The sequence below is a fragment of the Staurois parvus genome, unplaced genomic scaffold (assembly GCF_062004578.1).
Source record: "Staurois parvus isolate SC_StPar_1 unplaced genomic scaffold, SC_StPar_1.0 ptg000145l, whole genome shotgun sequence".
Lineage (NCBI taxonomy): Eukaryota > Metazoa > Chordata > Amphibia > Anura > Ranidae > Staurois > Staurois parvus.
Window position 1 is genome coordinate 16819562 of NW_028317941.1, and position 23466 is coordinate 16843027.

At 39.9% G+C, this 23466-nt stretch overlaps 1 protein-coding gene across 1 annotated transcript in view; it reads right to left on the reverse strand.

The window, feature by feature from the left end:
* Positions 1–23466, reverse strand: part of MID1 (midline 1) — a 276740-nt gene that overhangs the window by 151836 nt on the left and 101438 nt on the right. The window contains exon 2 of the mRNA XM_089673900.1: positions 12140–12858. Coding sequence (XP_089530026.1) covers positions 12140–12802 — 663 coding nt within the window. The 5' untranslated portion in view covers positions 12803–12858. The remainder of the gene's footprint in view (positions 1–12139; positions 12859–23466) is intronic.

The window sequence follows — 23466 nt, forward strand, 5'->3', positions numbered from 1 at the left end:
TAATAGTTTCAATGAATGTCACGGTGGCACTGCAATACAAAGTGCTACCATTGATCAGAGAGTGCTCTGAAATTGGAAGACTCAGGCACTTTACGACTTTGATCTCTGCTCTAAGAGGACAACTGACTAAATAAAACCTCTCTGTGTCATGGCTATTCTTTATATTATGAGTACATTACATGTTACCAAGCCAGTGCCTTTGTAAGAATCCCTCCTCCAAGATTGCATCTTTTGAATTAGGAAGCAGCACAGCCAAATCGTGTATCCAGATTCTAGAAGTCTATTTCTAACACATGAACCAGGGTGGGTGTGGGTTCTCTTTAGAACTGCATCCTTGTTCTGGTGCGCCGACTTCTACTGTAACTGAATTTAAAAATCTGCTGGTCTCATGATGGCCCCTATAAGATTACATTCAATGACTAACTGCTCTGCTTGTATACAGAAATGGTGTGATTTCTTTCTGGCTTGAGAGAACCTGATAGCATAGAAGACCAGACACAGAGAAATTTATGTAAACATGGAGCTGATGTACCATAAACCACAACCACTTCCCTTGGGCCTGAAATAATCAGCTCTTTCAGAATAAAATTGGCAGCTGGATGAGCAGGACCCAACCACCATCCATCAGGAATCAACCTTGGTCAGTGTTTCCCTAAACACAAATGGTCATATTGAGCTATCTTTTATGTTTTTTCTAAAAAAAAAAAAAAAAAAAAAAAAAAAAAAAAAAAAAAAAGATAGTGGGGGCACTCCACACATGCCAGTTTACCAGGGAATAAAGTGTTACACAAGTTCCAATCGCTACTTCTCTGATGAGCAATGGCCTTCAGTGTCTGCAAGTGCTCCATGGACATTAGATCACTGCCCAATCAGACCAAAAATGAACACATCACCAAACTGTTATCTAACAGCTTATTATAAACTTACTATAAGCTGATGGCAAATATGTATCATCTGTGAAGTGTGTAAGCATGTCAAGAGATTACTACAGAGACAATGTATCTGCATGTGAAAGGGTAAAATGGAAAGGGTCCTAGAGAAATGAAGCCACATCAAATAATCAGATGTAAAACACCAGCTACACAATAACATAAATAAAGTCAAATGAAAGGGAAGTACAAGCACAGATTAATTAATGTGCAAATGACCTTCAGACTGAGCTGATTAGGAAAAATGAGTCCCACAATAAATACACAAATAAGGTGTTCCTAATGCCCGCTTGTCACTCCCATAGCACAGAGTAATCAGAATTATGTCTCCATTAAAGTCTGCCATTTGCCTGACCTATTGAGGAAGGAAGGAAACCCACTGCTCTCAGGGAAATATGTCAGAACAGATAGAAGATGTTGTATGACTGTAACGCCAATGATAAAAACAAAATTCACTCAGGCAGAAAGCCTGCATGATAACGTGATATTTTCGTTTTCTTTGCTGACTATACCAATAATTTTAACTACACTCACCAGCCACTTTATTAGATATACCTTGCTAGTACCAGGTTGGACCTCCTTTTGCCTTCAGAACTGCCTTAATTCTTCGTGGCATAGATTCAACAAGGTATTGGAAACATTTCTCAGAGATTTTGGTCCTTATTGACATGAGTTACTGTTGCCTATCATCTTGCACCAGTCTGCCCATTCTCCTCTGACATCAGCAAGGAATTTTTGTCAACACAACTGCCGCTCACTGGATATTTTCTCTTTTTCGGAACATTTTCTGTAAACCCTAGAGATGGTTGTGCATCAGCAGCTTTTTAAATACTCAGACCAGCCCATCTGGCACCAACAACCAGGCCAGGTTCAAAGCCACTTAAATACTCTTTCTTCCCCATTCTGATGTGTGGTTTGAACTAGCAATTTGTGTTACCAAGCAATTGAACAGATGTACCTAATAAAGTGGCCAGTGTCACATTTCCAGTGTCACACAGCATAATAAATACTAGACATAGATTGCTAGGCAGATGCAAGGGCAAAAAACACTAAATACTAAAAAAAACAAATACAACATCAAGAACCCAGACAAAACCACTAGGTCATGGCTTCTTAACCAAGGTTCCATGGAACCCTAGGGTTGCTCCAGAGGCTGTCAGGGGTTCCTTAAGCAATTTCTGTCTCCCAGAGAAGTTGACACCACTGACACCATTTATCTCTTTCTGTAAGGGGGTAATTCTTTTCAATGGCCACAAGTATAAGGAGAATTCTTCCCACTGATCATTACACTAATGTATCATGAGTTGAAAATATAGTCATTTTTAGCAGGGGTTCCCTGAGACCAGAAAGTTATTTCAAGGGTTCTTCTGTGTTGAAAATGTTGAGAAAGGCTGCAATAGATGCTTGAGTTCACAGCTATAAAACCACTAGATGTGAGCACAAAAATATACCATGCAACGGGGATACATCAGCAAAACCACTATAACCCAGGGGGGATAGGCACAAAAAAACCGCTTACAAATAAAGAAAACTCTGCGCCACAGGCAAAATTAAAAGATAATAAAGTAAGGAAACACAAATGAATGTGATTATGACTGCTGCAGTCATCAAAATGTCAATACAGACCACACTACCAAAAATGTGATTTAAAGTTACTAAACAGTTTGCCACATATAAAAGGTGACAAAATTTGATAAACAACACCAGAAAATACAATTAAATGTCTAATGTGACAAAATTTGATAAACAACACCAGAAAATACAATTAAATGTCTAATGTAACAGGAAGTCCTATTCAAATGATTGCTGCTTAAAAACCAAATGATGGACGAACAGGTGCTGATGCCATTAGTAACAGATAAACACATGGCCTCTTCCAGGTGCTCCAGGTGACCTCACATGAGTCTGCACTCACCACAATGGATGGATCTTCTATTACTAGATACAGCTCACTGCGCTTTTTTGGCTGGTCTTGCCACCAACTTGACCATTCATATGTGCCAGGATGAAATTTCTTCCAATACAGTACACCACCACTCAAAAAACAGTATCAGGGAAAAGGTTCATTGCACAAAGGACAACGTCAACTTTAATGATTTTCCGTTTATTAAATCTGAGCCCACCTAGAATAATACCTACCTTCCTAACGAATCCTCTAATCTTTCCTCCAACAAGATCCTGGCTGACCACTCTTCATGCTATGCATGCATGACATGGTCACATTCATCCCTAGGGGTAAGTTGTACTCAAAGGACACCTGAAAGCCACCAGCCCACCTATATGAATGGATAAGGCTGTGGCACGAACATACAGTATGAAGAGGAGCCAGCTGGGATTTGGCCAGAGGCTGCATTCAGGGGGTAGGGGACTGTATTTATTTATTTCAGTTACTTACATAGTGCCCTCAATTTACAAAGCACTTTACACATGTATTATACATTGATATCAGTCCATGCCCTCAAGGAGCTTACAATCTAAGGTTCCTATCTCACATTCATACATACACATACTAGGGCCAATTTAGACAGGAGCCAATTACCTACCAGCATGTCTTTGGAGTGTGGGAGCAAACCCACCCAGGCACAGGGAGAACATGCAAACTCCGTGCAGGTAGTGCCATGGTTGGGGTTCACACCAACAACCCTAGTGCTGCCAGGCAGATGTGCTAACCACTTAGCCATTGTGAGATTACTTCATCAAAGTACATGTGCAAAAATACAATTAAGTCTGATAATATAAGATATAAATACAGTTATAGAATCTGTAAAAAATGAATGGTTAAATGAGAATAAAAGAATCTGCTACCTACTCCAAAAAGAAAATGAAAAAGCAAATTCCTTAAATAATATCTGCCCCACTCTTGCAGAAAATCTTCTTAAATAAATGTGCTTCAAAATATTTTCACATTCATGTACACCATGCATGCTTCAGCATAACATGCCCGTGTGTTCCGCCTCTGAGTGCCACCACCTCTTACTGCTCCCGCTTACCTAAAACATGACCCACATTAAAGGTAAGGTCAGGACATGCTTTCCCAGCAACCTGGGTCAGACCACTCCACAATCCCACAGGAAGGTAAACCACAGATTTATCATTAACTTGATATCCCAGGATCCAACCCTTTCAGCAGAAAAAAGAAAACACACTCTCATATGGTGTAATATCAACAAACTCAGTGCTTTATTAGCCCAGAAAGAATAAATACTACTTACAAAATAAGTGCATTTAAATCCAGTCCAAAAGAATAATAGCCTCTTTAATCTCAATATACATTGCCCCATTATGGATAAACATCAATCCAAAATGGCATTCAAAATGGCCAACCTCGGACTTCTGGAGTGACGACATCACGTAACCCCGCCACTGACGTGTTTTGTCATGATGTGTGACTTCTTCATAGGAAAAGGGGGCAATATATATTGAGATTTAAAAAGGTGCACATTACACCATGAGAGGTTATTTGTTTTTTGTTTTTTTTGCTGAACAAGCTGGATCCTGCGATATGAAGCTGATTATAGATCTGTGGTTTACATTCCTGGTGGATTGTGAAGTGTTCTGACCCAGGTTGCTGGGAAAGCGTGTCTTGACCTTACCTTAGTGTGAGTCAAGCTTTGAGCTAAGTGGTAACAGTGAAATGTGGTGACACATGAACAGGCATGTGAAACAAACAGGCATGAAAAAATTTCAAAAAGCGTATTGGTTTGCGCAAAAGTTAGAGTATCTACAACTGGCGGTATATATATTGGATTTTTTTTTATACACTAGTAATGGTGGTGTTCAGTAACTTATAAAGGGGACTGCGATATTGCAGTGGACAGCCTGATACTGACACTTAGTGGGAACCAGTGACATTAATACAGTGATCAGTGCTAAAAATATACAGTCACTGTATTAATGACACTGGCTGGGAAGGGATTAAACATCTAGGGTGATCAAAGGGTTAATTGTGTGCCTAGCCGGTGTTTGTGTGTGTACAGTGTGCTGTTTTTACGAGGCAATCTGCTAGATTTTATACCCTGAATAAAATCTACCAGATCACGGTTGACATAACACAGCTCTGCCTTGTTTACAGACAGAGCTGTGCTCTGTCAGTCTCCTCGTCGATCAACAGGTGTTGGCGCTCATCCATTGGCCGGCACCTCTTGATCGGCTTCTGCTGTGTCCAATCACAGCAGAAACTGCACTCTGGCGGTAGGTGCGTACCCCCCCCCCAGTGGCAGAAATGGAAAATCACGTTTATATATGTGGTTGTGCACAGAACATCTGCCCTGTAGCAGTAAATCTGTAGCAGATGACAAGTAGTTAACACGTGTCTGGGAGAAATAAAAAAAAAACAACATATAGTATATCTTTCTAATACATGGGCATTTGCCTATGCTTTGCCTCTTTAAAACCTTTGCAAGTACAGAAAAATATCTGTTGACTTGCCAAAAAAACAGTGAGCTCCTAACTTACTGTACTGCTCTGACAGCACAGCAATGCATAGAAATCCCAAACACTAATCAGTCCTGCCCAGTGCACTTTTTTTGAACTACAGAACATCTCCTAGATTGTAAGCTCGAAAGAGCAGGGCCCTTGACCCCCTCGTGTTTTGTTTTGTTACTGTATTGTCTCATGTTCTGTCCCCCACTATCATGTAAAGCGCTGAGCAAACCTTTATGCGCTATATAAATACTGTATAATAATAATAATCTTCTTGTAAAAGAAACAGTTCACATACACTGAATGCAAAAGTAACTGTATTGAGTTGTTTGACCGGAGTTCCACTTCAAGTAGTCATTTAATGTAATGTTTGCTTTAGATATAAATAAAATGTGTTCCTGCTAAGCGGTTTCATCTAGGAACACACTCATTTTGAGGTCTGCACTCAGTGGAAGATGTATGTTTCCACCTCTCTAGACATCTGTGCCATCCATCTGACAGATATCCAGTGAGAGGTTACAAGAATATCCACTCGACAGGCCTGCCAGAAAATTCAACTAGCTTTTGCTGAAGCCGTACATGTACCGTCAATTCTGTTACTTAACGATATATCCTTATTCCCTTGGGCAGGAGGCACCCAGACAGTTGTCTCGTCAAGGCTGAAATGGCAAGGGTGCAATCACTTAACTATTTGTACTGTAAGAGGAGTTTGTATTAAAGCCTAGTACAGGTGATCATAAAATCGTACGAAAAATACCGCTTGCGAAGCGAACCTTCCTTACGTAACGTTTCCGTCCAAAAATACAAAACAAATACATTATATCACTTCCATCACTTTTTCTTCTGTCGTACAAGAATTTTCGTAACTTTGGTAACCTCTTTACTTTTAATATGAGACTAGCATGCAAAAAAAAAAAAAAAAAAAGCGAACGATCATTAGTCCGATATTCTCATCGTGGGGCATTTTAACCCGTGTGTGTCATCTTGTGTGTCTGTACCAAGGCCAAACATTGCAGGGCATGTAAACTTTTGATCATGGCCATTTGGGTGATTTCGGTTATCATTATGATTTAAAAAGGAGCCGAACAACTATTTGATAATAAATAGCTTCATATGATCATCATATTTCAATTAAAAAGTGTTTTTTGGCATGATCAGTCATAGTTTCAATATGAATGCCAAAATTTCACAATTTCTGCCAGGGCATGTAAACTTTTGAGCACAACTGTATAATATGGGACATCATTCCTGTTTGGATCAAAGCTAAAGCAGTTCCACTCCCATATCTAATTGATTAGTTCCACCGTATAAGCGAATAACAGACAGGGTATATTGATTCATATAACTACAAACTTGTTTGGCATTGATGATCTGTCTGACTTTTTTCAGCTTGGCACGTAATGTAGTGCTTTCATGGATAAAAAAACATTGGCGATGTAAAATCGGTTTGCAAGGTCTATTACAATAGACTTCTGCCCATAACTCATGATGATTTTCTAAGAAGGATGATGGGGGAAAACCTATAAATATAGTTACAGTCAATTTTGCAGAAGTTCCTCTTGCAATCTCCTCCTATGCTAAAGCTGTGCTTTAAAGTGTATTTATACTTTTACAGTCAGATTCGTAAAAGCCCTACTATTACAGTCAGATTCGTAAAAGCCCTACTATAAGTGTGTTATATGTTCCCACTCTCACAGCATGCCTAAAACTTTTTTTGTAAAAAATCCTTAACTTTCAGATGTTTCTCAGTAGAAGGTGCAGTGGCTGGCTGCAAGGTTTTTTGAACAATATTAAAGAGAGTCTGTCCCAAGTCTGTCCTTATTAACATACAATGCAAGAGAACCAGCTTCTGTACCTTTAACTCTTTGTAAGGGCAACCATTTTTGAAATCTAATTAAACTGATAATTAGGATCTGTCGGCGCAGTACAGACAGTGTTAATTATGGCAAATATCCCTCTTATAAAAGACGCTATTATAAAAAAAATTTTTTTTAAGTTATGCTATGTGAATGGGGACATGTAACAAATATAAAGTAGGTGTTATCCCACTCCTCTTGCAGTGTCCTCTGTACAGACTTCATAGTGTAGGAGGGTGAGAAAGAAGATTGCAAAAGGAATCGTACGGTATTGGAGCTTCATTTTAGTAACATGCTAGTACAGCCTCTTAACCTTTTCAGTACAGGAACCCTTGAAATAACTTTCCAATCTCAGGGAAAAAAAATTTACTGTGTCTAAAACTCATAATACATTGGTGTGATGGTCAGTGGGAAGAATGCTGATTGAATAATCACTTGTGATTATTAATAATTAACCCCTTACAGATAGCTTAAAAACAAAAAAAATCAGTAGTGTCAGTGGGAACTTATCTAAGAGGCAGAAATTGCTCATTGCTCAAAGAACCCCTAGCAACCTCTAGAGGAAACCTGAAATCCTGTTCTAGTAACTGTGATCTTTGTATCAAAAACAAATGCAGGCACACTTAAAACTCAACTGATGCATGTCCGTTTACAACCCCTGTCCATAGGGATGAATGGACCTTCCGATTAGCCTAAATCTTCAAAAGGGGCACAAATGTTACAGTGGCAATTGTCTATTGTGCGTTTTGTAATCCGATGGTGCCACCATTGATTTTGAAATTCAACCAGCCAAGCCTTCAATTTCACCTCATGTTTCCTACAGAAAAGACGTTTCGTGGCCAAGAATTTTCTTTTCTTTCCAGGTTACAGCTTGTGCTCATTTCTTTTTCAATTACATTTCTCGCATGATTCCCCCATCATTGATTAAAAATTTGTTCGTTTTTAAAAAAATTTCCAACATGCCCAATCACTCAGATTTGATAATCGCACGAATATTGCCCGTTTCTGTGGCCCACTAATGGTGCGAAATTCAAATGAAAATTCTTAGAAAAGATTTTCTAAAGAAAATTCTTTCAGAATTTGACCCGTGAATGGCTGGATTAAGAGGACATTTCAGGTCAAGAAGTGAAACTGAGTTTCCCCAACAGGACCCAGATCCCCCTGCCCTATCCAAAAGGAAAAAAAAAAAAAATCTTTTGGCTTTAGATTTACTTTAAAAACCGATTCAATACTTAAAGTGTACCTTCACCTAAACTTGAAAGTACTACTCATCCATCTCTCTTGCTCTTCTCTAATACATTTGTTTATGATTTTTTTTCCTTTTTCTGGTAGTGGGTATCTATTTCTCACAGGTACCCACTCCAACCTCCACAATTCTCTAACGGGAGAGAATTATTTCAGCTTGGCACACCGCTTTCTGGAGCACTGGTGATGTAACCTGGGCCTCACAGATGTATCCTGGAAAGGCTACATTACCAGTGACCTCCACTCCCTCCTTCCTGAGATAATATAGACTTCCATGTATTCCAGATGGCAGATCCAGAGTTCAAGGTAGTAAAGGGAGGTGGCCATCTGCCTTTGGTACAAATGGCCACCGCAAGAATAAGAGGGAAAAGAAAAATAAGGTATGGAACTGCACTATTTAAGTATTTCTGTATTTTAATCTATTCAGCTAAAGGTACCTGCTATATCTTCATAAAACACCATTATATATATATATATATATATATATATATATACACACACACACACACACACACACACACACATATATACACATACACACATACATACATACCTGACTTCTTTAAATTATATCTATATGCAACAAATAATTTTATTAGTTAGAATCTCCGTAAAGGTTGTATAGCAGTCTGTGACCCTTTTTAGGAAATTCACCCTCCCTAACGACTGTTATCAATGTGACAAAAAATGCAATACTGTACAGTGTTAGTAGAACAGAAGGTAAAGGGGAAGTCTTCCAATTGGGGACATCTGTTCTGGTACAAACAAAGAGGTGACTTACCTTTACGTTAGAGAGCGAAAGAAAAATAAAAAAAACTGCCAAAATGTTTACCCATTCACTACTCTATCTAAAATGGAAAAATGTTGATAATAGATCGAATAAAGTACCTGTGAATAATCGTGTTGTTGAGACCCAAAGGTTTTTTTGGCAATTAAACAATAAAACTTAAACTTAATCTTTGAGCGAAAATTCCTACTTAAAGCAAATGAAATTTTTCCAATGACATTCAAGTATTCTGAGAATTTTTAGCATTCGATTTTGGTATGACCAGACTTTACTAAAATTAAAGAAAACCACACATACACTTAGAAATCTGTGCATTTGAGAAAACAAAATTTCCATTCTGTTCAATTGAATTCTCACTAATCACATCTATTTGACCCCACGAATGACACTATATTGATATATATATATATATATATATATATATATATATATATATTGCAGAATTAAAAGTTCTTAGAGAAAATATATTATACGATATAAGTGATTCTGAGAAAAATAATTTAATTTATTTGAAAAAATAAAAAAAGGCAAAAAGTAAAAAAAAAACGAAACTGTTGGAACTTTCCACAGCAAAAGTGCTCCCAAAGTGATATAATGGAGTTGATTTACTAAAAGGCCATTAGGCTGTTCACTGTGTAAGTGAAGTTGCACTATGCAATGGAATTTGACCCACAGCTTAGCAAATCTGGTGAAACTTAACTTTCCAAAGAAAACCTAATCTTGTGCAAGGAAAAAAACAGCATGTTTGTTTGTGCATGTTTTGATGATGGAAGTTAGCAAAGCTTCTCATTCGCTAAGCCCCGGGGCAAATTTGCTTCTTGCAAAGTGAACAGCCTATTTGCCTGTAGTAAATCAAACCCAATGTTTCCTAAGTTAAGTCAGGACAAAAGTTACTTAAGTTTTTTGTTTTTTTATATACAAAAAAGCGAAACCTTAAATATACATCCTCCACCTGCATCTGAGCCTTTTGTTTACTTAACATCCTCTGCTGTGACAAACTTTTGTACAATGCTTGGGAAATGCAATTTTGGATTTTAATAGATACCCAATTGTGGAATCCAGTGCTGCAGGAAGGCCATTCAGGCAGCAGTGCTCTATGAGTATCAATATATCTAAAAATGGCAGTTTTTCTGCTCTTTGATCAATATGAATTTAACTTGGGGGACAAGGGAAATGATTAAGCTGAAATCTTAGACAAACCACTTGTAGCTATGTAGTTTGATGCCCCAATAAGTGTTTATTAGAACAAAAATGGCAGATTAATTAACACTTACTACCCCCCTAAGGAATCAGCAGTATGATGGTCCAGAACAAGTATATTGTTGCTTAGGAAAGGACTGTGTAATGGTTTTGGTTACTATATGGTTATGGGAAGTATGAGCTAATTGTAATGCTACAAACATGTTACATAGTTACATAGTTAGTCTGGCTGAAAAAAAGACAAAAAGTCCATCCAGTTCAACCATAGAAAAAAAAAAAAAAAAGTTATAATCCTATACCCACAGTTGATCCAGAGGAAGGCAAAAAACCCAGCAAAGCACGATCCAATTTGCTCCTGCTGGAAGAAGTTAAAAAAGAAATCTACATAATTACTATGTTTATTTATTCCAAGACGTAGGAGGGCATTTGTGTTCTAAAAAATGAGCAACATATGTTCTACTAATCCTATATGAAGTAGCATAAATGAGACTATGTACACTTCAACTAATTCTAGTCTTGATGGGCGTGAATGTATAATTTATGACAACAGTTGCCTCCATGTACAGAATGGATTAGAACTTGTCAGAAAAAAAAAGGACTAGCGTATACATTCCACCCTTTCTGAATCACTGTGCATTCCAATCAGCTGACTGCCATGGTATTTACACTAAAAATAAAGAAATCAAAAAGGTTACCTTCCATCTCTGCTACAAGAGGGGAGATTACACAAGCTGTCTGTTTCCCGCCTAGTGAAGGATGATCTACTATTAAAATAATTAGCAACACTAGAGAGTAAGTAATTAACCGAGCTTGGCGCCAAAATACCAACAACATCCGGAGGATTATTTATGGAACAAAAGATGTGTTTCTGTAATTCCTGGTAATAGCTCTTCAAAAAATATGGCTTTATTTTAAACGTAAAGAACTGGTGCATGCGAACACTTTTGAAGGCGTGATTATATGGTTCCACCTGTATGTGCCAGAAATGACTGAGTACAGTAAAAAAAAAAAAAAATCTATACGGTGTTCTGCTAATGCAACAAAGAAAATATACTTTTGGAAAATGATTAGACATTTATGTCCATCAAAAAGACAATAAAAGTGCTATGTTCTTTGTAAACTGTTTTTGTAAAACTGAAAATCATACGGTGACATACTGATGATCTGTTATTTTAATTACTGTGAAAAATACTGACAAAGTCCACATTAGTTACCTCTACAGATCAAGAGAACACTGGACTAACATGACCTTATCATTATATTCTACTTAACATTCATTTATTTTGTTCAAAGCCAGCTTAAAATTTTAATCTTTATGAGTTGCACAAGCCAAATGAAAATGAATTTGGTTAGATCTGATGTTATAAAACATGCCAGTACAGTACAGTATGAAATTCCTATATTACATCTGATTGTAATCTATTGACACTTGATTGGCATTAATGGGATTATTAAACAAAACCGTAAAAAAAAAATAAAAAATATGTAAAAACAAAAGCAACCAACCAGAAATCAGTTTTTGCCCGTTTAGAGTAGGCAGACTAAAAAAAAAAAGCTGAGTTCTGATTGGTTTCTAGAAGGTACTTACAGCTACCACTGTTGATTTAGACCTTTCAAACCCATATGTGTATAATGTCCATCATAGGATTATGAAGTGACCAACAGACACTTAGCTGACCATCAGCTGTTGATGCACTTACCTTCAATTTGTCATATCGGTCAGCAAGAGCAGCCACCTGATGATCCCGATGCCGGCCAACCAGTTTACACAAGGCACATATTAGTTGGTCATCGGTCACACAGTACATGTTCACTTTTTCATCCTCATGCTCCAGACACATTAATCCTCTGATGTGTGAGTCAGGGATAGGTTCAATCAAACGATGACCAGTGAAAGGTTTCTTATTAGGGTGAGTTGCCTTCAAGCAGTCATCACAGTAGGACACTTCACAGGTCACACATGTTTTTATGGCCTCTCGTGCCTGGTCCTGGTCACAGAACTGGCAGAGTACTTTCTCACTAGATGTCATACTGTTGTTGGTATCGTATGCCCGCTCACGCCGCGTCTCACTAGGGGAATTAGGCCCGCTCACAGATGCTTTCTGAAATCTGTCGATGATGTTCTGCAGAGTCACGTTCCGCTTGAGTCCTTCTAAGCCACGCTTGCTGAGTGTGATGACATAACGGCAGGTGGGGCACTGGAAGGCGTTAATAGATTCTACGGATTCGTTGTTGGCACAGTGGGAGACCAGGATGCGATGCGCACAGTTGAAACAGAGGCTGTGAGCGCAAGGCAGCAGCAGTGGGTCCTCAAACAGCTCCAGACAGATAGGGCAGGTCAGTTCAGACTCCAGTGTTTCCATCTTCAGGCAAAGCTTTCCTGTGTCGTCAGCGAAATCCAGGGAAGCTGATCAGCTATCTGGAAGCAAAACGCAAAGTTTGATTAAGCGAGAGGGATCAACCATGGGGGGTTGTCAACATGAATATTAGGGATACAATGACATTTGTTTTGATTAGGTCTGCAAGATACCCAATGTAGACACTCGCTACCCTGACAATTAACTTTCCTATTGTTCACACACACATTTTCGCCAAGCTAATTGGGAATAAACAATGGCCCCAAGTTGCTGCAAATACGCTGCTGTCTACTTAGAATTAAGAGTTCGGGCATATAAAAAAAAAGTACCTAAAAAAAATAAAAATAAAAAACGTTGGAGGGGTATAACTAAATAATTTATTGTCATATGCAAACCACCAAACTTTGTACAGATCTGAAGGGCTGACTGTGGACCGTAATAGGTTAAAAAGGGATGTTTTATGTATTCTTCCACATAAAGTGGTCTAGTAACGCAAACTGAAGACAGGACGGACATATCTCCTTTGTCAGATACAAGGTAAGCGATGCTGGATGGAAAAATATCAGCTATGTTATGCAGGAAAATACCCCCATAAAAAGGCTTTCATATGCCTTGCTATCTGCCCGAGTCACACCTGGATCGTCTTCAGTCTAACGTGAACACTTAAGAAGTCTAACTTGCTGTGAAAATCTGTCTCACAAGCGTAACTTGGAATTACTGATGCTGCAATTCCTGCTCCACTTTCCAGTCCGAGTGAGAGGAATGGCGTTGTCGAGTCGCCCTATGCAGCTCTCCCTGCCTCTGCTCTCGTCATGGGCTCACTGCTGCCTCGGGTAGACAGGTCGGTGAAGCAGAAGCAAAAAATGATGCTTCACACTCGCTGAGATGTACCACATACACAGGCTTTGTTGTCCAGGGCCATGGACAGTTTTAGCCAGCACAGCTGCAACACTGTACGCTGTGAAATCTATGAACTCTCTTTAAATGTGCAGTGAATCATGGAGAACACAAAACAAAATTGAGAATGCAACAAAACTATGGGTCATTAAGGCTACTCATTAGCAGTAGCTTGGGAATCAACCCTGGTCTACTACATGACTTCACCACAATTCAATTAATGTGTTTTTATATAGAAACAGATTTTTTTTCCCAGTCTTGCATAAGCCTCGGGCAAAGGAACATTTCAACAAATCACGGCCTAGCATAGGTTTATTCATTTCACAATGTATGTAGGCAGCTCTGTGTAGAGCAGAGAATGGTTCCGGTTTTTAAATAAATGTTGTTGGTCATGCAAAGGCCAGTAGAATGTAGTTTAAAACTGCACAATTCAAGACATTCAGGATTTGCATAACTTTAAAGTTGTTGTAAACCTCAGACATGAAATATGAACAAAGCATATCCCTCTATAGTGTGTACTTGTCTCTATTAAGAGTACCAAGTGTCATTTCTGTCTGCTGCTTCATTCCTATCAGCATGAAGCATTTCTGAAAGGTTTTCCTGATACAGAGAGAAAAGTGGTGACAGGGGAGGGACCTCCAGCAAATTGACAGCCTCAGTTCTGTCTCTGTGAGCTGTGTGGAGGAGGGTGTGTCTCTTCCCTCCAATCAGCTCTCAGAGATCTCCTCACTAAGCTCTATAGAGTGTAATTTCAGCTCTTCACCCCCTTTTTTCTGAACTTTCAGACACGCTTTAAAAAGTTCAGCCTTTTGAACTGCTTTAGAAAAGATATGGCTGCAGATAGACAGGGACAACTTGTGTAGGAAGATCTGTTTCATCATCTGAGGTAAGTCACTTCACTGAGTATATGTAATGATTTACAACCACTTTAACCACTTGCTTACCGGGCACTTTTATCCCCTTCCGGCCCACTTGCCTACCGGGCACTTTTATCCCCTTCCTGCCCAGGCCAATTTTCAGCTTTCCGCGCTGTCGCACTTTGAATGACAATTGCGCAGTCATGCAACACTGTACCCATATGAAATTTTTATCTTTTTTTCACACACATAGAGCTTGCTTTTGGTGGTATTTAATCTCCACTGAGTGTTTTATTTCTTTGCAATATAAAACAAAAAAAGAGCAAATAATGCTGAAAAAAAAAAAAAGTTTCTCTTTGTTTCGATTATAACATTTTGCAAACAGGTAATTTTTCTCCTTCACTGATGTGCGTTGATGAGGCTGTACTGATGGGCACTGATGAGGTGACACAGATAGGCAGCACTGATGAGGTGGCATTGTCAAGGTAGCACTTGTGGACATTGAGGAGGCACTGATGATACTTTACTGATATGCAGCAATGATGGGCACTGACTGACGGCAATGACTGACAGCATTGACTGGCAGCACTGACTGGCAGCACTGATAGGAGGCACTGCTGGGCACTGGTGCAAGGCACTGTTCATCAGTGGCCTGATGATTGGTGCAGATGTTCTCTGTGTCCTTTGCCAGTTATTGTCAGTACTTTCCTCATGCTCTGACAGCATGAGGAAAGTGCTGCCGATTACTGGCATTTGTATTTAGAGTGATCTGCTGTGTCATTGGACACGTGCAATCACTGAGCTGATCACTTGGTAAAAGGCCGCTGTGATTGGCCTTTTACCTCATCATGTGATCATGGAGAGCGCCGGGTGCGCGCCAGTGGGTGCACTCATATGACGCCCTCCCAGAACTGGACAACCGTCATTCAGCTATAGCGCGGTTGGCAAGTGGGTAAGCTGAAGGTTAAAGTGGTTGTAAAGGCAGAAGGTTTTTTTACCTTCATGCATTCTATGCATGAAGGTAAAAAACCTTCTGTGTGCAGCAGCTGCCCCAGTCTCCTCAATAATCTCCTGAGCCTCATCGTGATCCAGCGATGTGAATGACAACCTCAGCTGTCCTGGGTCTCTGCCTCCTCATTGGCTGAGACAGCAAGTGGGAGCCATTGGCTCCCACTGCTGTCAATCACTGCCAGTCAGCCAATGAGGGAAGAGAGGGAGCAGGTCCAAGCCATGGCTCCGTGTTTGAATGGACACACGAAGCAACGGGTGCCCCCATAGCAAGCTGCTTGCTGTGGGGGCAACCGACAGACAGGAGGAGCCAGGAGAACCTGCTGGGGGCCTGACATGAGGTGGATCCAGGCTGTTCTGTGCAAAATCACTGCAAACAGCAGGTAAGTATAGACAAGGCTGGAAGTATCAGCCAGCTCCCTCCCATTACAGAAGGAGGATGGCAATTCGAGACCCAATGTACAGCAACAGAATGTCAGATCCCTAAAGGACACCACTGGATTGCTAGGTGAGGGTGTGAGTATGTTATTTGTGGATTACACCATAAAAAAAAAGGTAAGGGGAGGGAGGAATTAAGTTTCTCTTTAAATATACAAGTGAAAAACACATAAGTGAACCGCTTTTTCCGCCAAAAAGATTTTGAAATTCTGTACAGCCCTTTTTGTGATTCATATACCTCTGTCAGACCGGAGTTAAACATCACTTTCTGTGTTAGAATTAATGTTATGTCAACCTTGCCCCGTTCGCCTCTTGACTGCTCAATGAAGATAGAGCAGCAACAAACTGGTAAGTCATAAACTCTGCTCACTCTGTGTTCTCTCCTCCTATCAACATGGTAATTATAACCACATGGGCATGTAGCAAAGCCTGATTGGATGCTTTTGCTCAGTCATCTTCTTGTCCAAATGCTGGTGTGCAAAGGATGCCAGGAGGCTGATCAAGGCAGACTCAAGTACTTGTAGATGTATGTAAAAATACATTTAGTTAATCTTAAGGCAGTATACGTAAAACTGCATTAAACTGTGTTTTCCATTTGCCTGGAGCTCACCTGAAGGTTACTCATTTTGTAAAGAAAAATCCTAAAATAAAAAATATCTGTTATGGCTATAATATATGATGTCCTGGATCTTCCAATCTAAACTCACTACACAGGGCTTCTGCCAACTCACAGACCTGAAGTATCATACAAAACTCTTATGTCAGTTCATCTGTTCAGCCCCACTACAACCTTGGCCTAAAGTCCTAAGAACATATGAAATGTCAAACAAAATTTTCATGAATGCTGATGTTGTCATACCCCTAAGCCCCGTACTTTGTTAACCGTGGTGTCACGGACAATGAAAAAGCTGTTCTGCCACAACAGACATCCAGGGCGAGAGTATGAACTTGCATTCCTGCCAACAACTGGTAAGAACAGCAGTTTATCACGATACATCTGTCTAAGATATACCATGAACTTGGATTCTCCATTAAAAATGCATATGTCACTAGAAGATATAGAAAATAATAGACAGTATACTGTACATAAGGGTGCAATCACCCTTTGTATTTTCATGCATTTTAAACAAAAACTTAATATACAGTTCTGATTTTTTTGCTTGTAAAATAAATTACTGACACACTCACTTGCATCACTGCAATGGGCAGCCTAACTGACCAATAATAAAGTGTCTGAAGGGATTCGCCAGTTTGCAAAGGAGTGCCCCAGGTTTCAAGACCCTGAGTTTTTATGAAGATGTTTAAAGGAGAAGTATGGAATAGGCTAAAAAATTCACAAATATTACCATAACCATAAATCAGCTGTTATTTCTGTCCTCTGTCCTTATGTTTTTTTCCAGCAGAGGCACTTCATCTGTCATGTAGGTCCCTATAATAGTCCATTTGCGGTTTGAAAGTTTAGAGAAGGTGGTTACAATGTCAGCAAGCTGCCCCCCCCTTATGTCCCTCCTCCACTGAGAGATGTGGCCACACCTACCAAACAGGCACACACCTGAACACCACCAACACCCCTCCCCCCGGGATTTCAGTTTTGCCCCCCATCCTCCTTGTAGGTTGTGCAAGTTGAGCTCTTCACATCCCCGAACTGTCTCAGTACAGGCAGCACAGCCCCTCTCTCCCTCGTCCCTCCTCATTTCTAACACAACACACAGATCAGATTGATCTCTTACAGACACCCTCTATGTGAATGCTATGCTGCACAGCAGTTTATCTGGGAACTTCACATGTCAGCACTGCAGCATAGCAGGCAGCTACACAGTGTGCAGATAGCGGCTGTCTGTAAGAGAATAAATCTGAGCCATGTGAGGAGGGAGGGGGAGAGCAGGCAGCTCAGAGCCGGCATCAAACACAGGAGTAGGAAATGAGCGCACTCTCATTGTGCATTACCGTGGTACACCACGTGTTTATTGTGTAATCAAATAGATGTATACTCACAAACCAAACGATAATAAAAGCAGTGTGAATAGTCCACAATGGCAGTCAATGCAATGCTGTGCCCCAACAGGGGATAAGCTGACACGTTTCGGGAGAAGAACCCCCTTCCGTAGACTTCACTCACAGAATGATGGCCACTAATGGAATTGTCAGCGCCCAACACTTGTGAGTGTGTTGAATGCTAACATACCCGCCGCATTGTGCAAGGGAGTAAAGATCCATGACATGCCGCTGGAACAGGTATTAGTCCTCTAATTGTGTGTTTTTGTTTTCTCATTTTAAATTTGACAGGGCAGCACCTCTTCGTTTGCCATTTTGAATTCCTTCAAGTCTGCATGAAGGCCTGAGCGCTGGTTTCATTTGTTTGTTTGTCACAGGAGTAGGAAAGGAGGTGGATCCAGACAAGATTGTCAGCATAAGAATCCGGAGAATACTGCAACCCCCCCCCCCCCCCCCGAAAGGTATTTACCTTGATTTTAACAGAAAGGGTCACTTCTCAGAGGGCTGGAAAAGATTTTTATGTATTAGCAGCTCACAGGGAATAGGATGAAGCTAGAAAAATTAAACCCATACTTCTCTTTTAAGGACATGTGTTGTCAAATTAAAATGGCCATTAGTGGCCATCATTCTGTGAGTGAAGTCTTCTTTGCTTACAGGGTGTTTTTTTTAGTATTTAAATTTGCTGCAGAGATACAGTATAAGTCTGATTTAACTGAAGCCATTTGGCTGCTATATACAGATTCAAAATGAAAATGCAATGCAAAAAGTCTTAAAGTATCTAAACCCAAGATTAAAGTGTAATATATTACAGCTTACCAGTACTTGGATGTGGCTCCCGCATTAGTTCTTTATTTTAGTTTTTAGTATCGCAAAAGATGTTGGTACTTGTAGTTCATTCTGTGAATGAATGGCACGGCTGTGTGGAAGGAGCCCCATGTGGTTGTGTGGGCAGAGCCCCGCACGGTTTCGGGCAGTGGCTGCAGCACTGGGAATGTTACATGTTCCACCCTAAAAATGGGGGGAACATGTAGCATGTTCCCAAAGGTGAACTTATCCTTTAACACTGTCCCATTGCAAAAAACGCACTAAAAATTAATATGCAGTTTTGACACATTTTTACAGCGTTTCCAATGTGGCTTTCACCAAAACTGTGCAATATAATAGAAGTCTATGGTAAAGTGCAGCTAACCCACACAAAAACTGCAGGTAACTGTGCTGCAACCATGATGCAGGAAAATCACACTGCATCAGTGTGAAAGCACACTAGCCCTAGGTCCACATTCCTGTACAAATCACATGCGATTTGTATGCGGTGCGATTAGAGCCATACATTTTGTATGGCTCTATTCGCACAGCACCCGCACCAAAAACGCGCAGGACCCTTTTTTGGTCTGCACTAGAATTGGACCGCATAGGTATTCACACCTATGCGATCAGATTCTGCACATCGCACAGCATTTTGCGGACTGATGTCGGGGTGTTGTTAACATACACACCCTCGTTGGTTCGTATGAACGGGGTGCAACTGTGATGCTGTGCGGAATTCGCACTGAAGATGCTACGAATTCCGAAACGCATCACTGTGAACCAGGGCTAAGTATATATAAATATGTATTTATTATTTACTCTGTCGTCTGCATGGAGTAAAATTTCATTCTAACACATAATGATAAATGAATATAAAACCACAAAATTACTTTGAAAGAAACCTGGCTGTAAAATACTAATGCATAACAGCAGTCATATTAAGTGTTAAGAAATTATAAAAATATACCATTAAATAAGACAAAAAAATCTAGAACAAAAAGTAAACTAGCTGGCTATGGGGAGGGCTGTTTGACCTAAATCTGCAGTAACTCTGAGATTTTCACATAGATCAAAAATGCAATCTTGTTACGAGACAGAGCTAAAAATATAATAATCATCAGAAGACCTTTTCTACCAAAGGAAAAAAGAAGAAAGGGAAAATAATGTTGCACACATTGCCGGATAGTAAAAGAATGCAGCACTTAACGTCTATTTCTACTTTGTCAGCCAAACTGGAATAATACCTACTTGATGTTTGTTACATGTTCCTATTTACAGGGCATAATAAAAAAAATATATTTAACATTTGCTGCTTAGGCTCCACGTACACTGCAGATGATAAACTCCCGTTCAGGAGCTTTTCTTTGTTTTTTTCAGCAGCCCCTGAACTCTCCATAATGTTTTCCTATGTGTCCATGTACACATCGTCATTTACAGGCAGTGGAGTTTACAGTCTTTTTTTGAACGCACCAAACTTGTGTTCAGGAGTAGATTTTATCAGCGTTTCAAACGCCAAACGCTTGCAAACGCGGCTAACCACGTTTATAAGCGTTTGGAATATTTTCTAACTCTTCCATTCCCAGATGCTGTCCCGAGCCTTTTTTCATCATGAAAAATGCATGCAAAGCGTTTTCCCGGTACTTAAATGGACCTGGTACACCATACTTTGAGGTTTCACATGAAAGAAAATATATCAGACACTGCTGCAATCATTTCTGCACAGAAATGAGCTGGAACACATCCAAACGCCACAAAAAAAAACCCAGCTAATCTCAACAAATACTGCTCTCTCTGCTTCTGCTCTCTCTATTTCTCTCCAAATGTCTAAAATAGTTAATTTTTTACGGTTTTTCAGTGCATTCTGGGCATTTTGGAAGGTCTCCTGAGGTTATCTTTAAAAATCGCTTCTAAACGCAAACGCTCATAAAAACGCATAAACATGGTATGCAAACGCGGCGAAACAGACATTTTTTAACCTACGCTTTCCAGCAGTCAGTTTCCATCGTTCAGAAGTGTCCCGTGTACATGGAGCCTTACACTTTATTTCTCTTTTTTTAAAACTCCAAAACTAAAGTTTTTCTCAACGTTAAGGAAGGGACTGGGAATTTAGGGCTCATGTACACTGCAGCTGCGAAACTGAAGTTTAGGAGCAGTTGTGCGTTTTTTTCAGCAGCTCCTGAACTCTCCTTTATGTTTTCCTATGTGTCCATGTACACTATGTCATCTACAGTAGTTTACAGGAAGTTGAGGTTAGTAATTTTTTTGAAAGCACACAAATTGAGTTCAGGAGTAGAGTTTACCAGCGTTTCAAATGCCAAACGCTTATAACCGCATGTAAACGCATTTATGCGCATTTGCGCTAAGACACGTTTTTGGCCTGGTCCATATCCAGATGCTGCCCAGTGCCTTTTTTCTTCATCAAAAATGCATGCGCAGCATTTTCCATGTATTCAAATGGACCTAGTACACCAGTGCCAGGTTTTGCGTGCAGGAAAAAAATGGTAGAACGTGCCGCATTATTTTTGCACCGAACTGTACTGGAACACATCAAAACACATCAAAAAAAGCACAAGGAGTGTTGTGTGCACTCCAGAATGCGTCCGGAGGCATTACAGCACTATGTAGCTCCTCTCACAGTGCCAAGCATGTTTCACGAGCCACTTTTGCTACAGTTGCAACACCTATCAGAAAGTACTGCTCTCTCTGCTTCTGCTCTATTTCCCACAAAATGTCTGAAATAGTTAATTATTATTTTTCATGTGCATTTTGGGCATTTGGGAGGATCTCCTGAGGTTATCTTTTAAAAATGCTACTAAACGCAAACACGCATAAAACGCAGCAGGTAAACGCAGCTAAACTGACGTTTTTAACCTACGTTTTCTAGCAGTCAGTTTCCAGCGTTCAGAAAAGTTTTTCAAACGACCTGTGTACATGAGCCCTTAGTGTTTACCATAATTAAAGCTGAATTTTAGTGAATAATTTATGTATTTTAAACAGCACCAGGGCCAGTACTTACCTGCGATGAAGTTGGCGGCTGCTGTTAATAGAAATCCTCCGTCTTCTGCCACTGGATACCTTGTCAAAAATGCAGACTATGCCCAACCTTTCCGACCCATTTTCTGTTCATAAAAAGGTTCATAGGTTCCCATTCTGCAACAAGATCAGTGATTGGAGGACAAGCAGATTAATAAAAGGGCTGCCTCCTCCATTCACAGGACAATTTGCATTGTGGGAACCTATAGTACGGATGCTATGAATGGAGCAAGGAGCGGAAATGCAGGCATAGTAGATATTAATATTAACCACTGAAGCACCAGAAAAGCACTGGTGTGGGGGGATCTGTATTGATATTTACCCCTGCAGCACCATAAAAACACTGCTGTGGGGGTATACAAGGGCAGATGACTAAGGATTTCTACTGGAAACAGCAGACACTAGCACTTGGGGCACATCATTGCTGCTGGTAGCTTCCCTTGAGTGGTTTAAAAAAAAAAAAAATGACTAGACTTCAACTTTAAACCTAAACTTGCCCTAACAAAGATTGTCTTCTGCATTGTATTGTATGTTAAGGAGGGAAAAGTCAGTCTGTCCCCACTTTGACATTGTTCAGAGTAGCCTGCTATCTGCCCAGAGGGCTGCTTATAAGAAGCATCTGATAGGCAAGAAAGATTTTTTAAAATATTTTAGATATGCTGTGTGAATAGATACACGTAACATGGTGGGGTTTTCTCAAAATTTGACTAAATAAAAAAAGATGTCCCAACCAAACTAGTAGACACCGCAAGGTGCCAGACCTTCCCTTCCTCATCACAATAATCCTTTGGATGGTGCCTAGGTCCAAACACTCAGGGATGGAGGCTTGCCTAAGCCTATACAAATATTGACTTTCAAAAAGCCTGCATTTGCACAGGAACATTGTACGTCTACTGCAGTGCAATGAAAGGGATAGATGATTCCTGAAAAGCAATGTCTGGGACCTTTGGGTGTCTCCCGTACCCTTATTAGTCAGACGTAGCACAATGTTAAAAGAAGAATTTATTTTTTTATTCTTTAAAGCAGTATTAAACCCAAAAGCAAACATGTATTATATTGCAGCTTACCAATTCTTAGATGTTAAAGCTGCAGTAGTATGCCGTTTTAGGCTCTCTTTCTTCTATTTTCAGCTGGTGATTTGGCCAGTAAGTCAGTTGTTTTTTAAAAGCTCTCTTGCAGATGTATCAGTTACAGGGATGACACAACCCATTTATTACTGACAGGGGTGTTTACAATGATACGTTTTATTTGTTTCCATAAAACCTTTATCCCAAAAAGGAATATAAATATTTGCTGTAACTGCTAATAAAGTAATAGCTGGCTTCAATTTGTTAATATGCATAAATCTGCTAGTATATCTAACAATCCCCTTGACATCACTGACAATGCCTTTGTCCAAAACTGCCCCCTGTGCTCCTTCATCCAGAATGGAGGCATTCTAACACAGGAGGTGTGTTTCTGGGCAGATCACCAGTAGAAAACAAGGGCAAAAAGACTAAAAAAGAAAACAAATGCAGCCACCGAATATAATGAATGGTAAGCTGCAATACGTTACATTTTTGGTTTTGGATTTAATACCACATTAATGTATAAAAAATGATCCAATATACACAAACTCCCCCAAGGAACTTACAT